At 62.5% G+C, this 21683-nt stretch overlaps 1 protein-coding gene across 3 annotated transcripts in view; it reads left to right on the top strand.

Annotated features, from left to right (window-relative positions):
* The first annotated feature begins 38 nt into the window (after positions 1–38).
* Positions 39–21683, top strand: part of FBRSL1 (fibrosin like 1) — a 62804-nt gene continuing 41159 nt past the window's right edge. For 2 of the 3 annotated variants that reach the window (XM_035016782.1, XM_035016783.1), the window contains exons 1-2: positions 156–242; positions 17108–17308. In XM_035016782.1, coding sequence (XP_034872673.1) covers positions 17114–17308 — 195 coding nt within the window. In that variant the 5' untranslated portion in view covers positions 156–242; positions 17108–17113. Of the gene's footprint in view, positions 243–17107; positions 17309–18180; positions 20838–21683 lie in introns of those variants that run through there. The other variant, XM_035016781.1, reaches the window with a different exon arrangement.

The following is a 21683-nucleotide window of genomic DNA, read 5'->3' as shown; positions in this document are numbered from 1 at the left end:
CGCAGCGGGATCGCGGCCGCCGTCGGGAGGCGGCCCGCGACGCCCGCGACCGGAGCGCGTCGTCGGGCGACGAGACCGAGCCCGGGCCCGGCAAGGAGAACGCGGGCCTGCCCCGCGCGCCCGCGCCCCGCGCCGCCGCCGCGCGCCCCCCGCGCCGCCGCCGCCGCGAGTCCAGCTCGCAGGAGGAGGAGGTCATCGACGGCTTCGCCATCGCCAGCTTCAGCACGCTCGAGGCCTTGGAGGTAGGTGGGGCGGCGGGCGGGGGCTCCTGGGGCGGCGGCACACCCACCCTTCGGGCTGCCCGGCCGCCCGCGGGGGCGCCGGCGGGCGCGAGTCTTGAGCGGCTGGGGGAAGAGTCTGATCGCACCGTCCGGCCGAGCGCCGTCTGCTTGCACACACGCCTTGTTTCCGCTGCTCTCCTTCCAAAATACCGCTGTGTTCGGCTCAGGACGTGCCAGGGAGGTGAGCTCCGCTGGTCGTGGTGAAGGCGGAGGCCGAGGGGAGACCTTGCGGTTCTTCCTGTTCCTCTTCTCCTCCTTGAGGTTTCTGTTTGGACGGCGGGGCGGGGGGGATTTCTGAGACCCCTTTCCTGACGGCTGTTCCCCCGGTTAGTTAATAGGGTGGCAGAATTACCGCTTGTCTGGCTGAGCTGTCCTGGGCAGTATTTGCTGAGCAAATAACCGCCCTTCTTGCGTGAGCCCAGGTGAGTTGAGAAGGAAGTGCGTACTGACTGTCAGAGATTTGGCAAGTGGGGTGGGTGGGGACCACGGCCTCCTAAACTGGGTAGAAGTGCTGGCGAGATCCCACAGCCCTGCCAGCCTCAGCCAGCCAGCCCCCCTGCCCCGCAGGGGCCCCATGCCCCGCTTACTAGGGGCCGCCAGCATCTGCTGGGCTTGGGGGTCCCAGACATTGCTCAGTTAACGCCCCCCCCCCCATTTTCCTGGAGCCTGGGAGCCAGTGGCCTGGGATCCCCAGTCAGAGGCTCAGCTTGGGGAGAGAGGAAGTGCCTCCCTTGCAGATCCCTGCAGTGGGTCCTCTCCCTGAGGTGGGCCAGGTCTGTGGAGAGCCTCGGGGTCGGGTGCTGGCAGCCAGAGGGACGTGGCCCAGGGACAGGTGTGCTGCTTTCTGTCTGGGCAGGTGCATGTGTAGGTGGGGCACTTACGCCAACCACACAGCTCCCCCACCCCCACTCCGGTCCTCTTTGTGTACACCTGGGGGGCCCTAGATGGCTCCCGGATTAAGGGGTCCCCAGCTAGGACACCTTGGGGGGTGGCACGTGCCCCAGCTCTGAACTGGGAAGGCGTGGCCAAGTTCTGCGCCGCAGCTTTGGAGAGTGGTTACTCCAGCCACCTTCCAGATGTGTACCTGCCCTGCCAGGTGGGCACAAAACAGAACCCTGACTGTGGTCTCCAAGGCCCTGCATGCTGGCCTCTTGTGCCAGCATATTGGCCCCCCTGAGGTTTCCTGCCGCCTCGCGGCCTCTGGACCTCTGTCCCCTCTGCCAAGGTTGTTTGGAGCCCTCGTGTCTCAGCACAGACGTTACTCAGGCCTCCCTAGTAACCTTCTGAAGCAGCACCCCTTCTTCCCCACCCCGCCCGTCGCTCGCTTTCCTTCCTGTCCGTGACCACTCTCTCGGAAGGCATCTAGAGACGGGCTCTCTCCCCACCAGAACTTGTAAGCTGGAAGAGAGCAGGCACCACGTCTGTCTTGTGTGCCCTCCGTGAGGTCCCCCTGCCCCATACGTGTTTGTGCAGTGAACAGGTGAGAGGGGAAATTGCTTCTGAGGAAGGTTGTGCCAGAATTCACTGCACCCCTGCTGAAACGAGCCCGCAGCAGCCTTGGCCACACCCCTCCGGCAGCGGGGATACTCAGTGCAGCCTCGGGGGTGGGGGCTTCTGCAGACTCTGAGCAGCCCCGGTCAGGCCATAGTGAGACTGAGTCTGCTGTCTTCTTGGTGTTCACCCAGCCGCGTCACCATGCACCTTTTTCTGCCCTACTGAGCCAGGGAGGGACCCGCCTGCCTTGGAAAGTACGGGGCTTCCGCACAAGTCATAACTTCTAGATTGGTTCTCTTGTTTGGGCTCATTTCTTACTAAAGCGTAATGGTTTTCCCCAGAGTTCAGATAATTCGTCAGGACACTGAGTGTAGCACGATTCTGAGTCTGCTTGTCCTCAGACTCCACTGTACAGATGGGGACACTGAGGCCCAGTGCCATGAACATCAAGCCTCCCCTCCCTGCCCAGTGTCAGAGCTTTGCCAGGGCTGCCGTGGCATGGGGATGTGAGCAGCTGTCACCCCCAGGGCATAACACCCAAATGTCAGGTGTAGACTTGGCTCAGGAGGTTTGAGAGTGCCAGTGTCCACGAGTCCTCCTTACCCTTGTCCTGAGGGTGCAGCCTCCCCCGCCCCCCGTGCCCTAGGCAGGTCCCTGACCCCACCCTTCCAGCACCTCCCTGTGCACCTGTGTTTGCCCCGAAGGGGGGATGAGTCTCTGTCTCGGGTGGCTGAGAGGATCACAGGCCACTTCTGTGAAATGCTGGGGACACACACATGTGACAGTGGTGGTGTTGGCTGAGGAGAGGGCTCCCAGGTCTGGCCAGGTTCACAGTGTGTCCAAGGCCCTGGGCATGGAGTTGGACGGCTAGAGCTTGCTGTCTGAGCTGAGGGGGTGCAGGGGCCGTGGGCCGGGCAGGGGTTGCACATCTGAGCGCCGGTCCTCCGTCAGCTTTCTCACTCTGTTCAGCAGGGTGGGAACAGTGAGCAGGTGGCAGCACGGCGGTCTTGTGGTGTGGTGGGGGGACAGGGGCGCCTTTCCTCTGCTCTCATTGACCAGGAACACTGGGGACAGGTGGATGTTTCTTGCTGTCCTGGTTCCTGTGACATCTCTGTCTCCAGAGATGACGGCAAGGCCCTTGGGGGACAGGCCAGGGCAGAACTGAGGTCCTCCTGACCCTTCCTCCCTAATGGCAAAGGAACCTATGGCCACAGGTCAGGTTGTGCCAGCCCCTGGGTCTCCTGGGAGGTCCACTTTGCAGGCAGAGCCTGGGTGAGCCCAGCAGACCTACTGTGTGCCTCCCAGCCCTTCATCAGGGGTGCGTGCACGCCTGGGCCCCAGCGCTTCCCCTTCAGGCTCTGTCTGTGCGCTGCCCACCTCTCGAGAGGCACGTGTACGCGGTGGAAACCACCCTTCTGGTTTGGCGTCTGTGTGGTGCTTTGCTAATTTGCTTCAGAACAGCGAGACACTTTCAGTTGGTTCAAAGATCGGTATCAGTGAAAAGGTATATCTCGAAAAAATGTTCAGTTCCAGCCTTGATCTCCTGCAGTAACTACTCTGGCCAGCTTCTGGCCTTTTCGGAGTATGTTGTGCAGATAGAACCACACCGGTGTATAGTCTTGTATCCCTCCTTTTTCTGCTGAAAGAGAGGGTTACGTACCACCTCTGTACATGTGTCTAGGAAGCATGTATCCAGGAATAAAAAATGAAAAGGAAAACACCCAGTTTTAGCTGTGGTAACGGGTGACTTCCTGTCTGTAATTCTGTTTCCCACACAGATCACTACACGTTAACTTTGATAATTCATAAAACGGACACCTGAACCCAGATGCGACCTGCTGCACACAGTTGTGCTTGAGAAACCCTGCCCTGGCCTCCCAGTGGCCACATCAGCAGGTGAATGGCTGTGTGGGCTGGTGGTCCTGGCCTGGCTGCCCAGCTCCCAGCTTTGGGTGATGTCAGGGGCGTGCTGTGCATTTCTGCTGGAAATGACCAAGTTCTTCCCAGTCTTAGGACGCTGGGGCCGTGGGCCTCGAGGCACGCAGTGGAGGCTGCCTGAGTCCTGATGGTGGTGGCCGTGTAGGGGGGCCAGAACTCCCTCAGGCCCATGCAGGGGGCTCAGTGGTAGTAATTTCTCTGCAAGCTGGTGTTCAGTGTCCCCCCAGGCAGGGGGCACATGATCATGCTAGGTCTGGTTGCTAAGGGTCAGGAGCGTGGGGGGCCAGGATGTGGCCCTCTTGTCCATGTGTAAAAGCCTACACTGTTGGTCCCGCCTGTGGGGGCCTTGATCTGGGGGGCTGTATGTGTGCCCAGTCCAGCCCTCCAAGGAGGGGGACAGAGGACCGTCACTGCTGAGAGGAGCTATCAGCTGGGAGTGTCCATGCCCACCAGCCAGAGCACCTCCAGGCTGCTCTCTACTCTCCAGATGGGGAAACTGAGGCCCAGAGAGCAGGAACACTGACCTGCAGTCATGGAACGGGGTACGACACTGAGCCTGGAACCTGCCTAGGCCAGCATTGGTCTGCTCCCTTATTCTGCCTAAGGGCTGCCGTGGGGGAGGGGCTGCTCCCTCCAAGGGGTCCCCGCCAGCCGCTGAACACAAAGCCCTTGCATAGCCTCCTCCGCCCGCCCCGGTGGATGTCTGCTACCTTGCCTTGGCAGCAGCAGTTTGCTGATGGGGGGGTGGGAGCCCGGACTGGGCTCTCCTGTTGTGTGGGTCAGTGCTCTGCTGTGATAAGGCTTGTCATGGGAGCAGTGGCGACACTGACTGCTGCTGAGGGCCCTGTCCTCACACACCCACTTGGTAGGTGAGGAAACTGAAGCCGGGGTGGAGTTCCTGTCTGGGATCCACCCACCATAGCACCAGACAACAGAAATCTCGTGAGTCTTCACCCAAACCTGGGTCGCATTTTCTGGATGCTCTTTGGGAGGAATCTGAGCTTGAGCAGAGGGGACAGTGGTCTCCCTAACATCTAAGGGGGTGGCCTTTCCTGGGCTGCAGGAGCAACAATGGGAGCTTGTGCTGCCCTGGGTCAGCTGCCTGACCTCTGGTGAAGGCCCCTCTGAGCATCGTGGGCATCGAAGATGGTCTGCAAAGCCTGCGGCTACTCACGGGCTGGGAGCAGTCTGCTCTGTCCCTGCACGCCTGTCATGGGCCGTGGAGCCACAGGGTGAATGCTCACACACTGTGGCCCAGCGCAGTGGAGCCATGGTCCTCCTGATGGTGGCCCTGTGTGTCTGCGAGCCAGCTTGTTGTCCCTGGCCTCCATCACCTAGGCCACTCCCCTGCTCCTCTTTGGCTGGGATCACAGACACAGTGCTTGTGGCTTCTGGGCCTCAGTTTGTCTGTCTGTCCTGCCCACACTGTGTCCCAGCATCTGTGAGGGCTGTGTGGGACTGATGGCGGCAAAGGTGGCAGACCCATGTCTCCCCACTTCCACCCTTCCACTGAGTGCCTGGAGGCTGCACCGCACCTCACTGCGGGTGAGGTGGAGCCTCACCTCCCAACGGGTTGGGTTTGCCCAGACTGGGCAGCATGGCCATGGGGGCACCCCTGTGGCAGGCCACAGTGCTCCTTTCCTCTGCCCCCACTCTGAGTTTCTAGACAGTCTCAAGTCCACAGCAGGTGCGTGGGGGTGGTAGGTCCATGTCCCAGGTGTGTGTGCACGTGGGAACACACGTGTGTGCTGTGTCCTTGCTGGGGTACCTGTGTAAACCTCTTGTGTTGCGTATGTCTGTGCTCCAGACCCCATCCGGGGCAGCAGCTCTGTGGCCTGGACAGAGCAGAGGACAGGCCTACATGTGACCCTTTGGTCACGCACGGTGAAACCCCATCCTGTAGCTCAAGGATAGGCCCTTATGTCCTCTATCCATTGTCCTGGGCCCACTGCAGGACAGTCACCCCCCGACACACACACACACCAGAGCAGGCAGCAAACGCTCATGAGTTCATAGAACTGGCCTCTGTCCCCAGCACCCCTTTGGCTTCTTGGGCCTGTCACTGGTCTAAACTTGCAATTCAGTACTTGCTCTGCTGTGGCCCCCTTCATGCCCCACTGCAGCCCTCACTCCTGTAGCTCCAGCCACATCTAGCCCCCCTTTCCAACACTCCTGTCGGAGAATCCTCAGACATGCGCATGGGCACGCTTCTGGCCCTTGCTAACTGCTCTGTCCCCTGCCCGGAAGATTCTTTCCCCAAGTGTCAGGGTGACTCACTGGTCACATAGCCCCCTTCCCTGGCAGGGAGCCTTCACCCCTGTGCCTGGGCCACCACTGACCCATTCCGGCTTAGTCTCTGTTCCTTGTCCCTCCCACGAAGACTCCAGCAGTGTTGGTGTCCTTGAGGACATCTCCCTACCCAGAACCTCCTTGAGCACGTGCTTGTTTCCAGGGAGAAGCTCCCAGGTCTGGGGCTGGGTGGCTGGTGCTCTGCGGTGGTGTGCTGTTCACTTTGGTACATGGGGAGGCGGTTCTTGAGTTGTGGCACCAGGCCTCTTCCTGCTGAGGGTCTGCGCCGTTGCCCACTGGTCTGCCTCACGCCTCGGTCACTCTGCTTTCTGATTGGCTGCCGCCGCGCTCATGCCTGGGCACAAGCAAGTTCCCTTGTCAGTTCTGACACCTGCCCAGTGGAGTCTCCAAGGTTTCTCACTGGCCACTGTGGCGTCTGCTGAGAACATAGCGTTGTCACTGCTCATCTCCTTTCCTGTCTTGTGGCCTCTGTCAACACCTCTACCCCATCCTTTCCGGTGGGCCTCTCCTGCCTCCCCCTGACTCAGCACGGCTGTGTGCGATCTTTCACGTGGACACGGTGTCCCACCTGGGAAGTGTCTGGACTGGCACCAGAAGTGAGCAGTGAGCCTGACCCGCGCCCCTTGTGAGGATCGTCATCCTTCTCTGGACCTGGTGACATCCCTGAATTCCAGGCCATGTCGGCAGTCTTGTGTCAGGTTGCTTTGCTGATATTTCAGTTGGGTTTTTAGCACTATATTCTTACATAAAATTAGTCTGAGATTGTCTTGTGTCTGCTGCATTTTTTCTTGTGTTCTGGAACAGTCCGAATGGCATAGGAATCGTCCACTCCTCTCCACACTTGGGGTCCCAGTGTTCCAGCCTCCTTTGCTGATGGCCAGTTAGAGACCCGAGTCAGCTCCGTTTGTGGTGGGGAGGAAGGTATTGAGTAAGGGATCCATGGGACCAGCTTGCTGGAAACGGGGTCAGCAGGGCGCCCCTCACCCCCCCACCCCCACCCCGGAGCAGGCTGGCCTAGGACACTTGCTGCCAAGCAGGACTGCCTGTGAGCTGGCAGGTGGTGAGGCCTCAGGCCCTGTCCCCCTGCATCCTGTTCCGGTGGGCAGTGGCTGCCTTCTGGAGGAAGGACACTGGAGTCTGGACACCACCCCCACCGTGGGCTTGGGCATGTCATCCTCTCAGGGCGGCCAGAGCAGTAACAAATGCATGGGGACTGGGCAGGGCACCTGCTGGGGGCCACCGTGGTGTTGGCCCCGACCCCTGCAGTTCACATGCTCTGCACGCAGCTCCCAGAGGTGGGGGCTGTGGGCAGCCCTGTCAGGGAAACAGGGGGAACCCAAGGCACCAGGCTTTTGCTAATTGCTGGGGTGGAAGAGTCATTGGTCAGTCCAGCCATGGCCACACCACCCAGGCCATGGTCACCTGCCCATGCTCTCTGCTTAGAGCCCTAGGTGCAGCCTCCTCCATGAGGCCTCCCAGAAGCCTGGGCAGCCAGACCATGTCCCAGGCAGAGCTCTCCAACACTGGGTTAGATAAACCAAGCCGTGGCAGCCGTGGCAGCCCCCTCTCACCTGGACTGTTGTTCAGGATGGTTTCTCAGTGCCTCTTGTTCACTGGGGCCCAGGCAGTGGTTGCCACAGGGCAGGCCAGGCCCACATGTGGGGCTGTAGGCCTCTAGAAGTGACCTCTAGGCAGCAGGGAGTGCTCAGACCCATTTCTCCTATCCTGACTCACTGATCATTTATTGAGCACCAGCCACGTGCCAGACTCTGTCAGCTGCTGGGTTGGCTTCAGACAGGACGCAGACAGGTAACCTGACTGGCGAGTGCCTGAAGGGAGACTGGGGGCTCGGAAGGAGGCTGCATAGGCCAGGAAGGTGCTAGGGAGGTGCCCGGCAGGGACTAGCCCAGGAGGATGGCAGGGCTGGGTGGGACGTCCAGGTTGGGACGCCTGGAGAAGGTCGATGAGGTGGCTGGGCTGGGGCCCCACGGGCACCCAAGGCGCTTTTTCCCTTGGGAGCCAGAATATGAAAGCCACATGGAATTGAGTGCTTTGGGGACTCTGGGCAAACGTGGTATCTGGTTCAAGTTTCATGTGGAGATTGTTCTGGTGCCCCGGTTTGCCCGAGTAGCTAAAGAAAGAAAACTCGCCAACGAGTTACCAGCCTTATTCAGCTCCGCAGGACGGTGTGTACCAGGCTTCTGTTTGAAGCTGCGTGTGGGGGAGAGCTGATTCCGGAACCTGGTCCCCAGCCCAGCATGTACACCACCCCTGCTTGTCTTTCCAGTTGCAGTCAGTGTGTGTGCACATGTGTGGGGTGCGGGGGTGGGTGCGTGTGTCTATGTAGGGGAGGGAACTCCCGGCAGAAAGGCCAGGCTGGCCTGGCGGGGCACATCCATGCCTCCCCCACCCACACCGTCTGTCCAGCTTAGATTCCGCCTAGTGAGGCATCTCAGGGACCCCAGCTGTGCTTCTTCCTTGGTGCAGCTGTTTGGGGTGGGCACTGCTCCCTGGACTCCACCCAGGTGGCAAGCACGGGGCCACCTAACAGGCCGACCGGACTGCAGGCGCCTGTGGGCCCCAGACAAGCTCTCTGCTGAGAGCAGGGTGTCAGCAGGTAGGTGTGGGGGCAGAGCAGACGTCTGTGCAGGACACATGAGTGGCCCTGTTGGATGGCTGCCACTTGTACCCCTTTGCCAAGGAGGAGCGGGAGGCCACAGCCCAGTCTCATGTGCAGCGATGCCGAAAGTCAGACCTAGAGGCCCCACAGGGACCCTCGCGATCTGCCATGACCCCCATCAGCTCTCTGGCCTTACCCGTTGCAGCTTTCTCCTAACCCCCCACATGCTGGTCCTCAGACCCTGGCAGGCCTCTGGCTAATCCTCAGCCCGTGCCGTTCCACATGCCGCATGGCTCACGCTCAGTACCTGTAGCACCGCGGGGATTCGTCAGGCTTCACGTAGACCTGCCTCCCAGGTAAAACCAGGGTCCCCTGTCTGTCACCCATGGAATGAACCTGCATTCTCCGTGAGGCGTGGCCCTGCCACCCCCTCACCTGGGGCCCCGGGCACTGCTGCCTCGGGGCCTTTGCACCTCCTGTGCTAGTCCCATCTTCCAGGAGCAAGTTCAGGATGCTTCCTGTGAGCCTCCCCTGCTTCTAGCCCGCTGAGGAGGACAGTGAAGTGAGTGAGCCCAGTCCAGACGCCTGGTTTAAATTCATTTCTCTTCCTCACTACCTGGCCCCAGGTGTCCCTCTGCCTGCTCTGGGCCTCAGTTTCCTCATTTGGGAAGTGGGGGTGATGAGCTGAAAGTGCCTGCCACATGGTCCTGCCCCCCATCCCCATCCCCTCTCCAATGTTCTTCTCTGAGCTAACCCTGAGGTTGGTTCTCTTTGTGCTCCACCCCAGGCAGGGGACGTTTCAGCAACAGTGGCCCTGGCTTCTGGCCTCCGTGGGCGGCCCCCTCCGTGTGTGACAGCTGAGCAGCAGCTGAGCAAGTCCCAGAGACTGAGGGGGAGCTTGAAGGGCAGTGAGCCTGAGGCCAGCTCTGGCAGTCATGGGCAAGCACACAGAGCAGTCTGTATGTGGAGGGGCTGGGAGGGGCTTGGGCAGAGACTGACCTCCAAACCCAGTTGCCAGGAGAGCAGTTGTGAACATGAAGATCCTAGTCGAGTGTGGATTAGAGGGCGGCCTGGGTGGTCAGCAAGGGTCACAGTGTGGGGTCGCAGTGCGGTGTGCACACGTGGACATGGGAGGATGTGTCTGTGGCGTGCAGACCTGGGCAGGGGGCCCAGAACGGGGCCTGCCTGCCCCTCAGTCTGGCTGCCTCTTTGCCTCAGGCTCCATGCCCACCATCCTCCTCCACCTTCATGCCTTTGTCCAGAGCTCCTGTCACCATCCTCATGTCTGACTGGTCCCAGGCCATGGGGTGGGTGGGTCTCTTCTGTTTCCAGGTGACCTCCTCTGCCCCAACAACTACTCAGCACATGGTGGGGGCTGGATGGACATAGGAAGGAATGAGTGTCTTCACAGAGCCTGGGAAGGTGGGTCCCCACTGGTGTGCTGAGCACTGGGTGTGACCGAGGCAGTCCTGCTGCTGGGCCGACTCCCCAGCTCCTGGGTCTTTGACCATCTGTCCTCAAGCCCTGCTGGTCCTGCCAGGTGTTCCAGTGCATAGAGCACACTGTGGGTGGGCACCCAGGAGCAGGGTGCTGAGGAGGAGTGCTGTGAGCTGGCAAGACATCGACCCAGAGGGACCAAGGTGCATGAGGCAGGTTCCAGAAGGTTCTGGAGCAGCTAGGGGGTCAGTGAGCCCTTCGGGGGATGGTCCTTGAGGGCAGTGTTACCCTCAGGTAGCCACAGCCCTGGTGGATTGAGGGACCTCTCCAGCAGGATGCCTTAAATGGAGGGACAGCAGGTGGGCTGTAGGGGTGGGAAGATGATGGGGAGCAGTATCTATCTGGTGTGGGTGTGAGCTAAGGAGGGGACAGGTCAGGGAGAACTCCTGTCCCAGCATCACAGCTGGGGGGTGCGACTGGACGTGGCTCTCATGCTGGGGCAGGGCAGCGGGGTGGGGGCCGGCTCTGAGTCCGTCTTCGACTCGGGGACGTGGTCAGCAGCGGGTGTCGGAGATGCTCCAGGCCTTGCGACACCTGGACGCCGGGGCCCGGGGTGGGAGGTTGGGCCCGGCAGAGGGACCCTCTCACCACCCCCCCCCCCGCTGCCATCCTGTCCTCCAGCTCTCTGTGACGCCGCGGACGGTGGTCTGTGATAGGGCCATGCTGCTGTTCGGTCCACAGGCCCTCCTGTGCCTTCCCCGGATCCAGGGAACCTTCTCAGTCCCAGACAAGGACAGTTGGCTAACTCTGGGGGTGGGGGGGATGTGCCAGTTGCTGGTGGGCGGTGGACACACAGGCTGCCTCCTTTCTAACTGGGGTGGGGGAGGAGGGTGCCCTCCGGGGGGGAGGCCCCTCGACCACATGGAAGGAGACTCCTGTGCACGTAGTCTCCGTCACCGGGGCTGGAGGGGGGTGGGTCACGGCACAGAAGGTAGGTAGGGTTTGGGGCTGGGGTTTTACTTGGTGGGGGCATGGTGTGAAGTTTGAGTGAAAACTTGCAGGTGAAGGAGAGTGAGCCACATAGATAGCAGGGTGGTGGGAACAGCTGTGCTGAGAGCCTGGGGCGGATGTGTGCTGAAGGGCTTCCAGGTTGGGGCTGACAGCCTGCCAGGTGAGCAGCGGGTGGAATTTGGCCTGAGCTTCTGGAACAACGAAGACTGTTGACTGAGCCGTGAGCCAGCAAGGTCTGCTGGGGGCCCCGAGGCCCAGAGGTTCTGGGAGACAGGCAGCCTCAGCCATGCAGGGTGGGAAGGTAGGGACGTGGGCTGGGGTGGGGAGGTCAGGTGGGCCGAGAGAGTGCCGGTGCTTGGCAGTGAGGGGTAGATCCTGTGTGACGCTGGGGGCTCAGGCCCAGGTGCTGGGGGAGAGGCCCCAGTGCAGTTCCAGGAGCGGAGGGGGCACCTTCCTGGCTGGAGGGGTGTGGCCATGCCTCGGCCTGCAGGATCTGGGAGCCTGGAAAGGCCCTGTCCACATCGGACCTAGCAGCCTCAGCTCTCAGTCAGTCTGGGTCTGGGTTTGCCAGTTCTCATTACTTTTCTCTCTGCGCGGTTAGTTTACTGAAGTGCAGGTAGAGATCGTATTGTTACTGCATAGTAATGTTCTGGGGGAGCTAAAAGTAGCCCCATAAAATTGCTACAGGAAAATGTAACCATTGATTTCAGCAACGTGCATGGAGATCCCCTTGTGGTCCAGGGAGGGTCCAGGGGCCCGGCTGCTACTGGGGGCGCTGGGGGCTTCATTGTGGGACTGTTGCCTCGGGCCTCGAGGGCCGTGGGCTGCGGCGCTTGGCCATGCCCCCTCTTTAGGGCCCCTCTGTGTGCAGGCACGCGTCCTGGGGTGCGCCCGGCCACATCTGCCGCCCTGCCTGTGTGGGCTCACAGATGGGTCTATGGGCAGACGGCAGCTCAGGGGTACAGCCGGGCCCTGGACTGCTGGAGCTCGTCCCAGCTCACCCCAGACTACTGCTGCAACCTCGGCAGGGCCCGCTTCCCTGTGGGCACATTCCAATTCTGTGGGCTCCTAGTGTGGATCCACCAGCAGCGCGCTGAGCATCCTGCAAGTCAGACACCAGCCCACCGCTCGCCTCAGCCTCCCGCCCTGGGGGTCCGCCCCGAGGAACCCTCTACTCGGAGACCTGCCCTGGCCCGTGGTGGGGCAGTCACTGCTGTTGCGGCTCTCCCTCGCCCAGAGCGGTCACCACAGCCTGGGCAGAGCTGCTGCCCCAGTCTACAGATGAGGAAACGGCACCTACCCAGAGGCCCCACGCTTCGGGCAGAGCGTCGACTGGGACCCAGGGCCAGCACCCCCACTGCAGGCTCAGTGGGGGCAGAACTGCGGTGGTGTGTGCCTCAGCTTGGATGAGCCTCCAGAACTGGCCTGGGCTCACACGGGGTCAGCATAACAAGTGAAGGCCAGCCCCAGCCTTGGCATGCTGGGAAAGGGCCAGCCAGACATATCCCAGCAATGCCTCAAGGCAGGAATTGTTGAGTCCTGTGACCAAGAGCCCCTTGGGGGCACAGCATCGGGTCTCCTCCAGGAAGCCCAAGGATGCCTGGGGTCATTCTCAGGGCAGTGGCTGGGTGGAGATGGCCGCCTCTGGATCCTGGCGCACCAGGCCTCTTGCCCGCTTGAGCCAGAAGGCCCATGGTGTCGTTAACCCTCCGTGTGCACAGGGCCCAGGCCTATCGCCTATTGGCTCACCTTCTGCTGGGCGGGGGGCGACTCGCTTCCCAGCTCCCCCCCTCTTCCAGATGCAGGAGCTCCTGTCCTGGGGCCAGGATGCTGCTGGGTTGAGTCCAGGCCAGAGGAGAGGCCCAGTCACTGATATTTCAAGGGTTCTAGCAATCTAGGTTTTTTGTTTGTTTAAGAAGCAAACAAACAAATACAACAGGTTTACAGAAAGCGATGTGATCGATTTGTGGTTGATGCATACTTTGGGTGAAAAATGTGATTGGAGGGATCTGGAGAAGTGGCCTAGGGCTGCCCTGAGGCCCTTCCAGAACCCGAAGAGGGGCCAGGGCAGGGCCTAGAGGAAGGCCTTTGTGGAGCCCGCCGCCTGGTCTGCGGCTGGCGGTTCACCGCGCTTGCTGTGCAGTGTCTGCCCTTCCATCCGCCCCCCCCTGTTTTGTCTGTTTTGACTATAAGCGCTCATTAGAAAGACCGATCCCAGCCCAGCCAGGTGTCCCAGAGGGGCAGGCTGTTCCCACAGGTTTCCCAGTTAGTATCTGCTTGTGCTTCTGATCATATATACCGCAGGCCAGCCCTGTTCTCATTACAGGGCTCAGATATGGGACTTCAGAGGCAGTCCCCCAGGCTAGAAACTGTTTCTGTGATTTTACCTGATCGGAAGGTCCTCAGAACCAGTGGCTCTCTCTGTGAAAGTGGGGCTCACCCCACAGTGGCTCAGGAGGTCCATGTGTGGAGTCACGGCTTCTTGCAGAAGGAGGTGGCCCGCGGGCATCTGAGGAGAGAGGCCTGGCTGCTTTCTGTGGCAGTACGAAGGTCTAGGTGGCCCGTGGGGGGTGCGTGGTGTGTACGCCCCAGGCCACTTCTCCAGACACATCTAATCACATCTTTCACCCAAAGTATGCATCAGTCATACTGATACTTCAGGCCTCCCTCTAGGCCCTGCCCTGGCCCCTCTGCGGGTTCTGGAAGGGCCTCGGGGCAGCCCCAGGCCACTTCCAGCACCGGGGTGCTGAGAAGCTGATGTTAGGGCCGAGGTGGGGTGGGGCCCAGGAGCTCACACAGTGCAGCCGCTGCACAGAGAGAGGGCCTGGCAGAGACACCCATCCGGCTCTGGGACTCCGGCCCCGTCTCCTGCCCAGGCTGTGGAGGCCAGGGGTGGGTGCACACGTGGGAGTGTGAGCATTGCGCATGTGCTTCCACGTGCGTGTGGGGCGCCTCAAACTCCCACCTCCTCACCACGCCCGCATGCGCTCCAAATAGTGTCTGTACCTGCCCGTGGCGGGGCCCATGTCCCCCAGGGACCCAAGCGTTTGGTTAGACATCATTCTGGGTACCTGTGAGGGTCTTTCTGGATGACTTTAGCATTTAAATCTGTAAAGTGAGTGAGACAGGTGGCCCTCCAGCGTGTGGGTGGCCTTACCCAATCCCCTGAAGGCCTGAACAGAGCAGAAAGCCAGACCCTCCCCCAAGGAGGAAAGCGCTCCTCCTGCCTGGGCCCTTGAGCTGGGACCGAGGTTTTGCCCAGCCCTGGGAAGAACTGTACCCCTGCAGATCTTGGGGCATCTGGGCCCCACACCTGCGTAGCCAGCTCCTCAGAGGAAGGCTGTCTGTGTGTTGGCGTCCTGCTGGTCTGTTTCTCTGGAAAGCTGGTCCACCCTTTACACCATGTTGCTCTGGTTTTTCCCTGCGGGCCTCTGAGCACAGTCTGCTGGGCCTACCCTCTGTACCATAATGCGGGGCTGGGGCCAGGAAGGGACCCCGAGGGTAGGTGGTGAGGTGCTGCGGCCTGCAGTTGGGTGGCAGCATCCAGGGCGCAGAGGTAGGGGCGGTGGGGGCCTCCGTGTTGTCTAGGGCCTGTGTGGGGGGACCAGCCTGTGAGCAGCAAGACTGGCCCTCAAGCAGGGCAGGAGGCCTGAAAGCGATGAGTTAAGAGTGACCGACTGTCTGAAAGGGGGTATGGCACTCGGGTGTCCTGGGAGCACCGGGCGTCAGTAAGTATCAAGTGCCCGCATGTGGAGAGTGGAGAATGAGCTGCGGTCTTCAGGACGTTCTCATCACTGGAGGGACCGCCCCGATTCCCTTCCACAGGGAGGCTTGTGGCCCTGTGCTGACTAATGGAGCCAGGGAAGCAGGCACGAGAGAGGGAGGGAGGGAGGGAGCATGGAGCTCCTCGCCCCCTCGGGCTGTTTGCACTTGCCGCACTTGCCGCTCCTCTATGGGAGGCTCTAACCTAGCCCCTTCCCTTGGGCTTCCCAGCTGGGGCTGCCCTCGTGTCCGCTTGAGCCAGCTGCCTTCTGAGCTGCTTGCTGGCGCCTGGAGCTGAGCTGGCTGGTCAGTGTTTGCTGCCAGCTTTGTGTACGCAAAGGTGGGGGACCCCGAGTCTGGAATCGACCTGAGACCCATAGGCAGGGCAGGGGCTGGGAGATCTTACAGTGAGCAGGGGTTCCGATGTCAGGGTGTGGGGGGGGCGGCCCCCTTGGGCTGAGATGAGCCAGGGCTCTGAGGGGTTCATCTGACCGGGACTCCAGGAGCAGCCACCGAAATGCCAGCAGCCTGTGGGTGTCCCTGGGGTCTGATACTCCAGAAGGCCAGTGTGGTCTGAGAAGTCAGGGTCCACTTGCTGCCCTCACAGAAGCCTGTGGAGCTTCGGGCAGAGCCACGTGGCATGGGCCAAGCTGGCCATCATCTTCCAAGCTGAACAGCTTCAGCAAGGCAGGGTTCCCAACCTTGCGGATGTCCCAGGGCAGGCGCCCCTGCCAGCCCAACCTCCCCTCTCCCTTCCCGCTGCCCCTCAGTGAGCCCTGGGGAGGCAGTGGGGATGCAGGGTGAACCCCTCCTCATGCAGGAGGATGCACACTCCAGCCCTTAGTGTCACATCAGAGGTGAGAGGCTTTGGTGGGGCTGTCCTCCGTCTGTGTGACTGTGGTGTGGGCCCCTCGGGAGAATCCTGGGAGTGTGGAATGTCCACCCTCAGAGAGGAGGAGTCTGCTGCTGCCCCCAGGTGCGGCCTGCAGCCACGCACGGTTGCTCCCAGCCCAGGCTGTGGGGTCACACACAGCAGGACAGTCGTGGGGGCTTCCGGGCCTGGAAGGGCAGTGCCAGTCTGGCCAGCCATGTTGGTGCACCTTACTAGTTCTGGGGATTGTGGGCCCCTCGCACAGACAGGAGGAGGCGTGTAGTGCGAGGTCGGAGGACCTCACCTGCCAAGCACAGCGTGTCCCCGTCTCCATCGCCAGGCCAGGGGACCACAGCAGACTGGGACGTTGGTTCTCCCTGCCACCTGCCCAGGTGGACTGAGGCCTGGCTGGGGGGCCAGGTGCCCAGCTGAGCACAGAGGCCAGCCCTTGGAGAGGCTGCCACAGTCACCCCTCAGGTTCTCAAGAAGCACTTCCTGCGGGGCCGTGAGGGTATCACCTGGGACGTGGGGGCGCACCTCAGCCACTGCATCACCTTCATTCAGGCTCTCCTCCCCTCCCCCTTGCGTGAATGCTTTCCCAGTGGGTCCTTCCCTCGTCTTCAGCAGCCAGTGGAGATGGTACCTCCCACCCTGCTCCATGGGCCCAAGCACAAGGCTGGCCACCGCCAGTAAATGCAGCTTCTCCTGGGCTCGGCTCACTGGCAGGACCGGCTCTGCATAGTAGGGGCTGTGCTTGGTGCTGCGGGCACCCTTCTGCTGCGGTTGGCATCGGCACAGCAGGGCATGCTCAGTAAACCCCCGCTGGGTGTCAGTCCCTGCTTTGGGACCAGGTGCAGCTGTGAGCAAGATGGGCACAGGTCCCTGTCCTAGGGAGGGGGTCCAGGGTCCCTGACGTTCTGCATAGCTGGCTGGATGCCGTGCTGCATGGAGTTGGGCAGAGGAACCTATGGGTGGCTCCGGACCAGGGGCAGTGGTCAGCTGCTGTGGTGATGGCCCTCAACTCAGGAATCGGAGGGACACCCTTAGAAAGGCCAGTGCGGCACTTGCTGCATTTTGGGCCACGGAGTAGGGGCCCCCGTGACCGGCTCGGGTCCCTTGGGAAACAGCTGCTGGTCCAGCTGTGTTTTCACATCACTCTCTGAGCCCCCCAGTCCTGACAGGCCCACCCACACTCGTCTGACCCATCTGCCCGTCTTCCTGAGGCGTGAGTCCGGCCTGATAGCCCACTCGGGGGAGGGGGTGGTGCTTGGCACTCCAGGTAGGTGCTGTCACATGCCCAGGGACCCGCCCTCAGGGCACGGTCTTCCATGGTGTCACTGACGTCACTGCCAACTAACCAGCTTTGTCCTTCCTCACTCACAGAAGGACATGGCCCTGAAGCCACATGAGCGGAAGGAGAAATGGGAACGTCGCCTTGCCAAGAAGCCCCGCGAGTCAGAGAACTGCCCATCCGCAGAACCAAGTGAGAATGGGCGTCCCCTGGAGATCGTCAGTCCCGAGCAGGACCTGGAGCCTGCCTGCGACCGGGGGAAGAAGAAGGTCCCACTGCAGCCCACCAAGCAGGTGAGCACTGGGCCCTGCCCCGCTCAGAACCATGGGCTCTGTGCCCTCTCCCTTGGGTGCCCTCGGGGCCACACCAGCACCTGGACACCACCGTCGGCATCTGGGCCTGCCTGGCAACGTGCTCCATCGTTGTTGGGCGTGGGGTATGGGGCACATGTGGACTGGCGCCCGAGGCAGCCGCTCGCCGTGAGCCCAGGTCCTGAGCAGACAGGAGACCTTCCCCTGGTGGGTCACACAGCCAGAGAGGCCAAGCTGGGAGCCCAGGGATTGGGGGTGGGGGAGCGTGTACTTGGGGCAGGAGGGTGCACCCGCTGATAGGCTGGCCCCGTTTCCCCATTGCGTCTGTCAGGCTCCGCCGACCACGGGGTGTCCAGGGTGTCTGTAATGCGTGGGGGCCGGGCTCAGCACTGGGTGTTCTCCATCTGCTGATCTTCTGTAGGGTACAGCGTATCTGTGAGGGGGGGTGTGTCACGTGACTCGTGGTCAGGGGCCCCGGTGCAGGGAGCAGCCCCGCCCAGGGGCCTCCCTCCACAGCAGCTGGGAGACGGGCCCTTGGTGGGAGGGGCCATCCTTGCTGTCACCAGAGCCCAGCTGGGTAGGGTGGGGAGACTGGGACTGGGGGGCCCTCTCCCAGAGCGTGGGGCTCTATCCCAGGTGCCGGCTCAGCCCTGCAGCTGCTTTCCTCCTCAGGGACTCACTGGTATGCGCCTTCTTTTCAGAGAGGGGTTCTTCTTGGTGTTTCACACTCCACTTTCAACTCCCTTGGGGATTGGGCTGCTGGTGAGGGGGCAGCATGTCTCAGGGGCCCGGGCTGGTTGGGGGGTCTGCAGGCACACCTGCCCAGGTGGACACGTGCTCTTTCTTCCATGCAGGTGTGCTCCCCAGAAGGGGGGCCGCTCCCAGCCAACCACTGGGACCAGAACGGCCCGGCCCAGCGCCAGCAGCAGCTCCAGCCCAGCCAGCCCCAGGGGTCACTCCCAGCCCCGTGTCAGCGCTGCCAGCCCCGTCGGGCTCTCCCGGACCCCGGGCAGCCCTGCCAGCCCCAGCGGCCACTCCCGGGTCAGCGCAGCTGGCCCCAGCGGTCACTTCTGGGCCCAAGACAGCCCTGCCAGCCCCGGCGGTCACTTCTGGGCCCGGGTCAGCCCTGCCGGCCTCAGCGGCTGCTTCCAGCCCCAGAGCAGCCCTGCCGGCCCCAGCAGTCACTCCTGGCTCAGCCCTGCCGGCCACGTTGGGCGCTCCTAGGCCCTAGGCAGCGCTGCCGGCGCCTGCGCTCCCTCCTGGCCCCCTGGCAGCGCTGCCGGCCCCTGCGCTCCCTGCTGGCCCCATGCCACCTCTGCCGGCCCCTGCGCTCTCTGCTGGCCCTCTGGCACCGCTGCTGGCCCGTGCGGTCGTGGGTGGCCCCCTGTCTCCGTGGCCAGCCCAGCAGGGCATCCTCAGGACAGCGGTGCCGGCCCCCGCAGTCACTTCTCCTGCTGCGTCCACGCCGCCGACCCGCCAGCTCACTTTCAGTCCAGTGCTGCTGCCCCCGGCGCACTCTCTTAGCCCCTTGCCAGCCCCGGAGGTCCCTTCTGGGCCAGCCCAGCTGCCCCCAGGGGTCACTGCTGGGCCTCAGCCAGCCCCAGCAATTAGTAGAAGCCCCAGAGCACCCTGGCCCCCCAAAACCTTCACTGCTGGGCCCTGGACAGCCATGCCAACAGAAGCGGCCACTCCTGGGCCCAGAACAGCCTCACCCGCCCAAGCGGCCACTCCTGGGCCCAGAACAGCCCTGCCGACGAAAGCGGCCACTCCTGGGCCCCGAGCAGCCCTGCCAGCCCCTGCAGTCCCTTCTGGGTCCCAGCCAGCCCTGCAAACCCCAGCCGTTACTCCCCATCCCTGAGCGCCCGTCGCTCCTAGGCCGGCCAGCCCCGCCCCGTCGGCCCCTCCTGGGGCCCCCGAGCCAGCCACGGCGGTCACTGCTGGAATTGGTTCGGGCCCATCAGCCGCAGCTCTCACTCCTGGCACTGGGCCGTCCCTGCAGGCCCCTGAGGTCACGACGGACTCGATCTTCCACCCCTGCGGTGGCCCGCCAGGCCCCGTCTGTGAGTCCTGGAGCCTGATGCCCGTTTTCTAGGCCACCCTGGGTGTGGCTGTGCTGGGCAGATGTGCTGCCAGCCTGGCCAGAGGCCTTCTCCAGACAGGCCGGGCTGTTTGCGGTTGGAAACTGAGGCTCAGCAGAGGCAGCCCCTGCAGGGCCGCTACCAGGCTGAGGCCCACCTGCACCAGGAAGAGAGGAGAGGACCCCCAGCGTCTTCCCACCTCCCTGCCATGCCTGCCCCCATCGTGTCAGCTACTTTGGGATGCGCACGCTCCTAGGAGAGTGGACACGGCTGCCCCCAAGGGCTCGGGCTTATTGGAGGCCTTCCTCAGTGTCTCTCTGTGCCTCTGAAGTGCCCACGTGTCCTTGTATGTCAGAGCCTGTGCACGCCCAGCCCGGGTGTGGGTGCGTGTATGTGGTGTGTGTGCATACGTGTTGTGGGGGGTGCCAGCTCAGGCCTCGTGCTCCTTGGGCCCTAACCCATTTGCCAGTGTGCATTCCATGCCCCTAGGCAGAATGTGGGCCCAGCTGGAGCCAGGCCACAGGTCCCGCTCACCTCCCCTCAGGTGAAGGGCGAGGATGTGTGTGCATCTCCAGGGTTCTGTGAAGGCAGGGAGGGGACACAGGGGGCACTCAGGGCTGTCTGTGGCCAAGTAGGAGCTGCTGGTGACAGGAAGGTGTTCCCCCCCACCCCCCCAACTCTGCCTCCACCCCAGTGGCTAGGGACTGAAGTGGAGGCAGAGTCTCCCATCCCCCCAGCTCTGGACCAGGAGGGCCGGGGCCATTCTTGGAATGCCTCCTCCTGGCCTCCCACTCAGCCCGTGCAGCTGTCCAGCTGTTGGCCCCCCAGGACATTCCCTGTCGGGACAGACCTCACACTACAGGGCTTTTTCTGCCCTCCGCCCATCCCAGACCCATGCCGAGGGGTCGCCCGTTCCTCACCCCAGACCCCTGGCTCAGGGCAGTCCCACACTGGTGCTCCTGGAGTCCTGGGCATAAGGCAAGAGCTCAGCTCTGACCCTCCAGAATTTGAGGGTCTCTGGAGAAGGGGGCTGCAGCCCCTTCTGGACAGCCGCATCAGCCACTTGGGGGTGCCCTGGCTGGGCTCCCGGCAGCCCTTTGTGTGCCTAGTGTCACTGAGCCGCGACAGCCACTCCAGTGCTGACCCTCTTCGTGGAGGCTTGGAGGTGCCCCCCCCGCCCACCCCATTTGCTCATGAGGACACTGGCCCTCTGGGGTCCCCACTGGCTGGGTGTGGGGGCCGCCCAGCGCCCACAGCAGGGCTCACGGGCATCTGGTCCTCACCAGGGTCTCCCGAAACGCGGGGCTTATTTTTCCGATTAAAGAAAATAAAAAGTGCCGTGCCATTATTTTTATGACAGCATCAGTGAGTGTGTGTCATACGTGAAGTGATTTATTCCGACAAGTGGTTTTCTGCGCATCTGGACTTGCCGCCTGTTCGCTGCATTCCTGCCGAGCATCGGGAAAGCAGCCGGGGAGGGGGCGCCCAGGGAGGGGTGCACGGCCTGGACACGGCTCACCGTGCTGTGGTGTGCGTTCGGGGGGCCGCGCTCGCCGTAGTCACCCAGCAGGCCGTCCTGCTGTGTCCCTCGGAGCCGCTGCTCGGGAGGGGGCCCCTCTCTGGGTGCTGCAGGAGGCGCCTCTGAGACGTGCGATGGGCTCCGGCTGTGCCCACCGTCCCCTCCCTCCTCCCGACCGGAGGGGCAGTGCTGGGATCTCTGCCTTCTGGGTCCTGTGCAGGTGCTCGGGCCGGCCAGGCAGGTGTGGGCTGGCGCTGCGTTTCTAGGCCCTTCTGCTCTGGGAGTGTGGCCCTGGCACTTGAGTGCCCACGTGGGGGAGACAGAATTGACAGGGCGCCGGTCAGCGGGAGAGGGTGGGAGCCTGCAGCCCCCCGTGCCGGGCCCACCCCTTCCCCCTCCAGAATGGCCCCACCGGGATCGAGCCCCATGGTGCCCATGGGCCCCCGCTGTTCCTTGCCTGCTTCCTTGCCGAGACATCTGAGCCCAGAGGGGCCCCCTGGGGCCACAGCTGGCCTTGGGTTTGAAGTGGCAGGAGCCTGAGGGGAGGCACCCACTTGCTATCGGGGGGCCAGACCACATGTGCCACGTCCTGGGGGCCGCTGCCACCCTCATTGCCATGAGGGGACGAGGGTCCTGTGTGGCCAGATCTTGGGGGTTTCTGAGAGCGGCTAGTAATGTGGGGTTTTTTGTGGATTTGGAGATTTTGAAATGTTGGTGGCTCATTCCAACGTCATGAGCCACCTTGCTGGCCAAAGGACAC

The sequence above is a fragment of the Mirounga leonina genome, unplaced genomic scaffold (genome assembly GCF_011800145.1).
Source record: "Mirounga leonina isolate KUSES-001 unplaced genomic scaffold, KU_Mleo_1.0 Mir_171, whole genome shotgun sequence".
Lineage (NCBI taxonomy): Eukaryota > Metazoa > Chordata > Mammalia > Carnivora > Phocidae > Mirounga > Mirounga leonina.
Note: the sequence above shows the minus strand (reverse complement) of the source record. Positions and strands in the feature narration are given on the sequence as shown.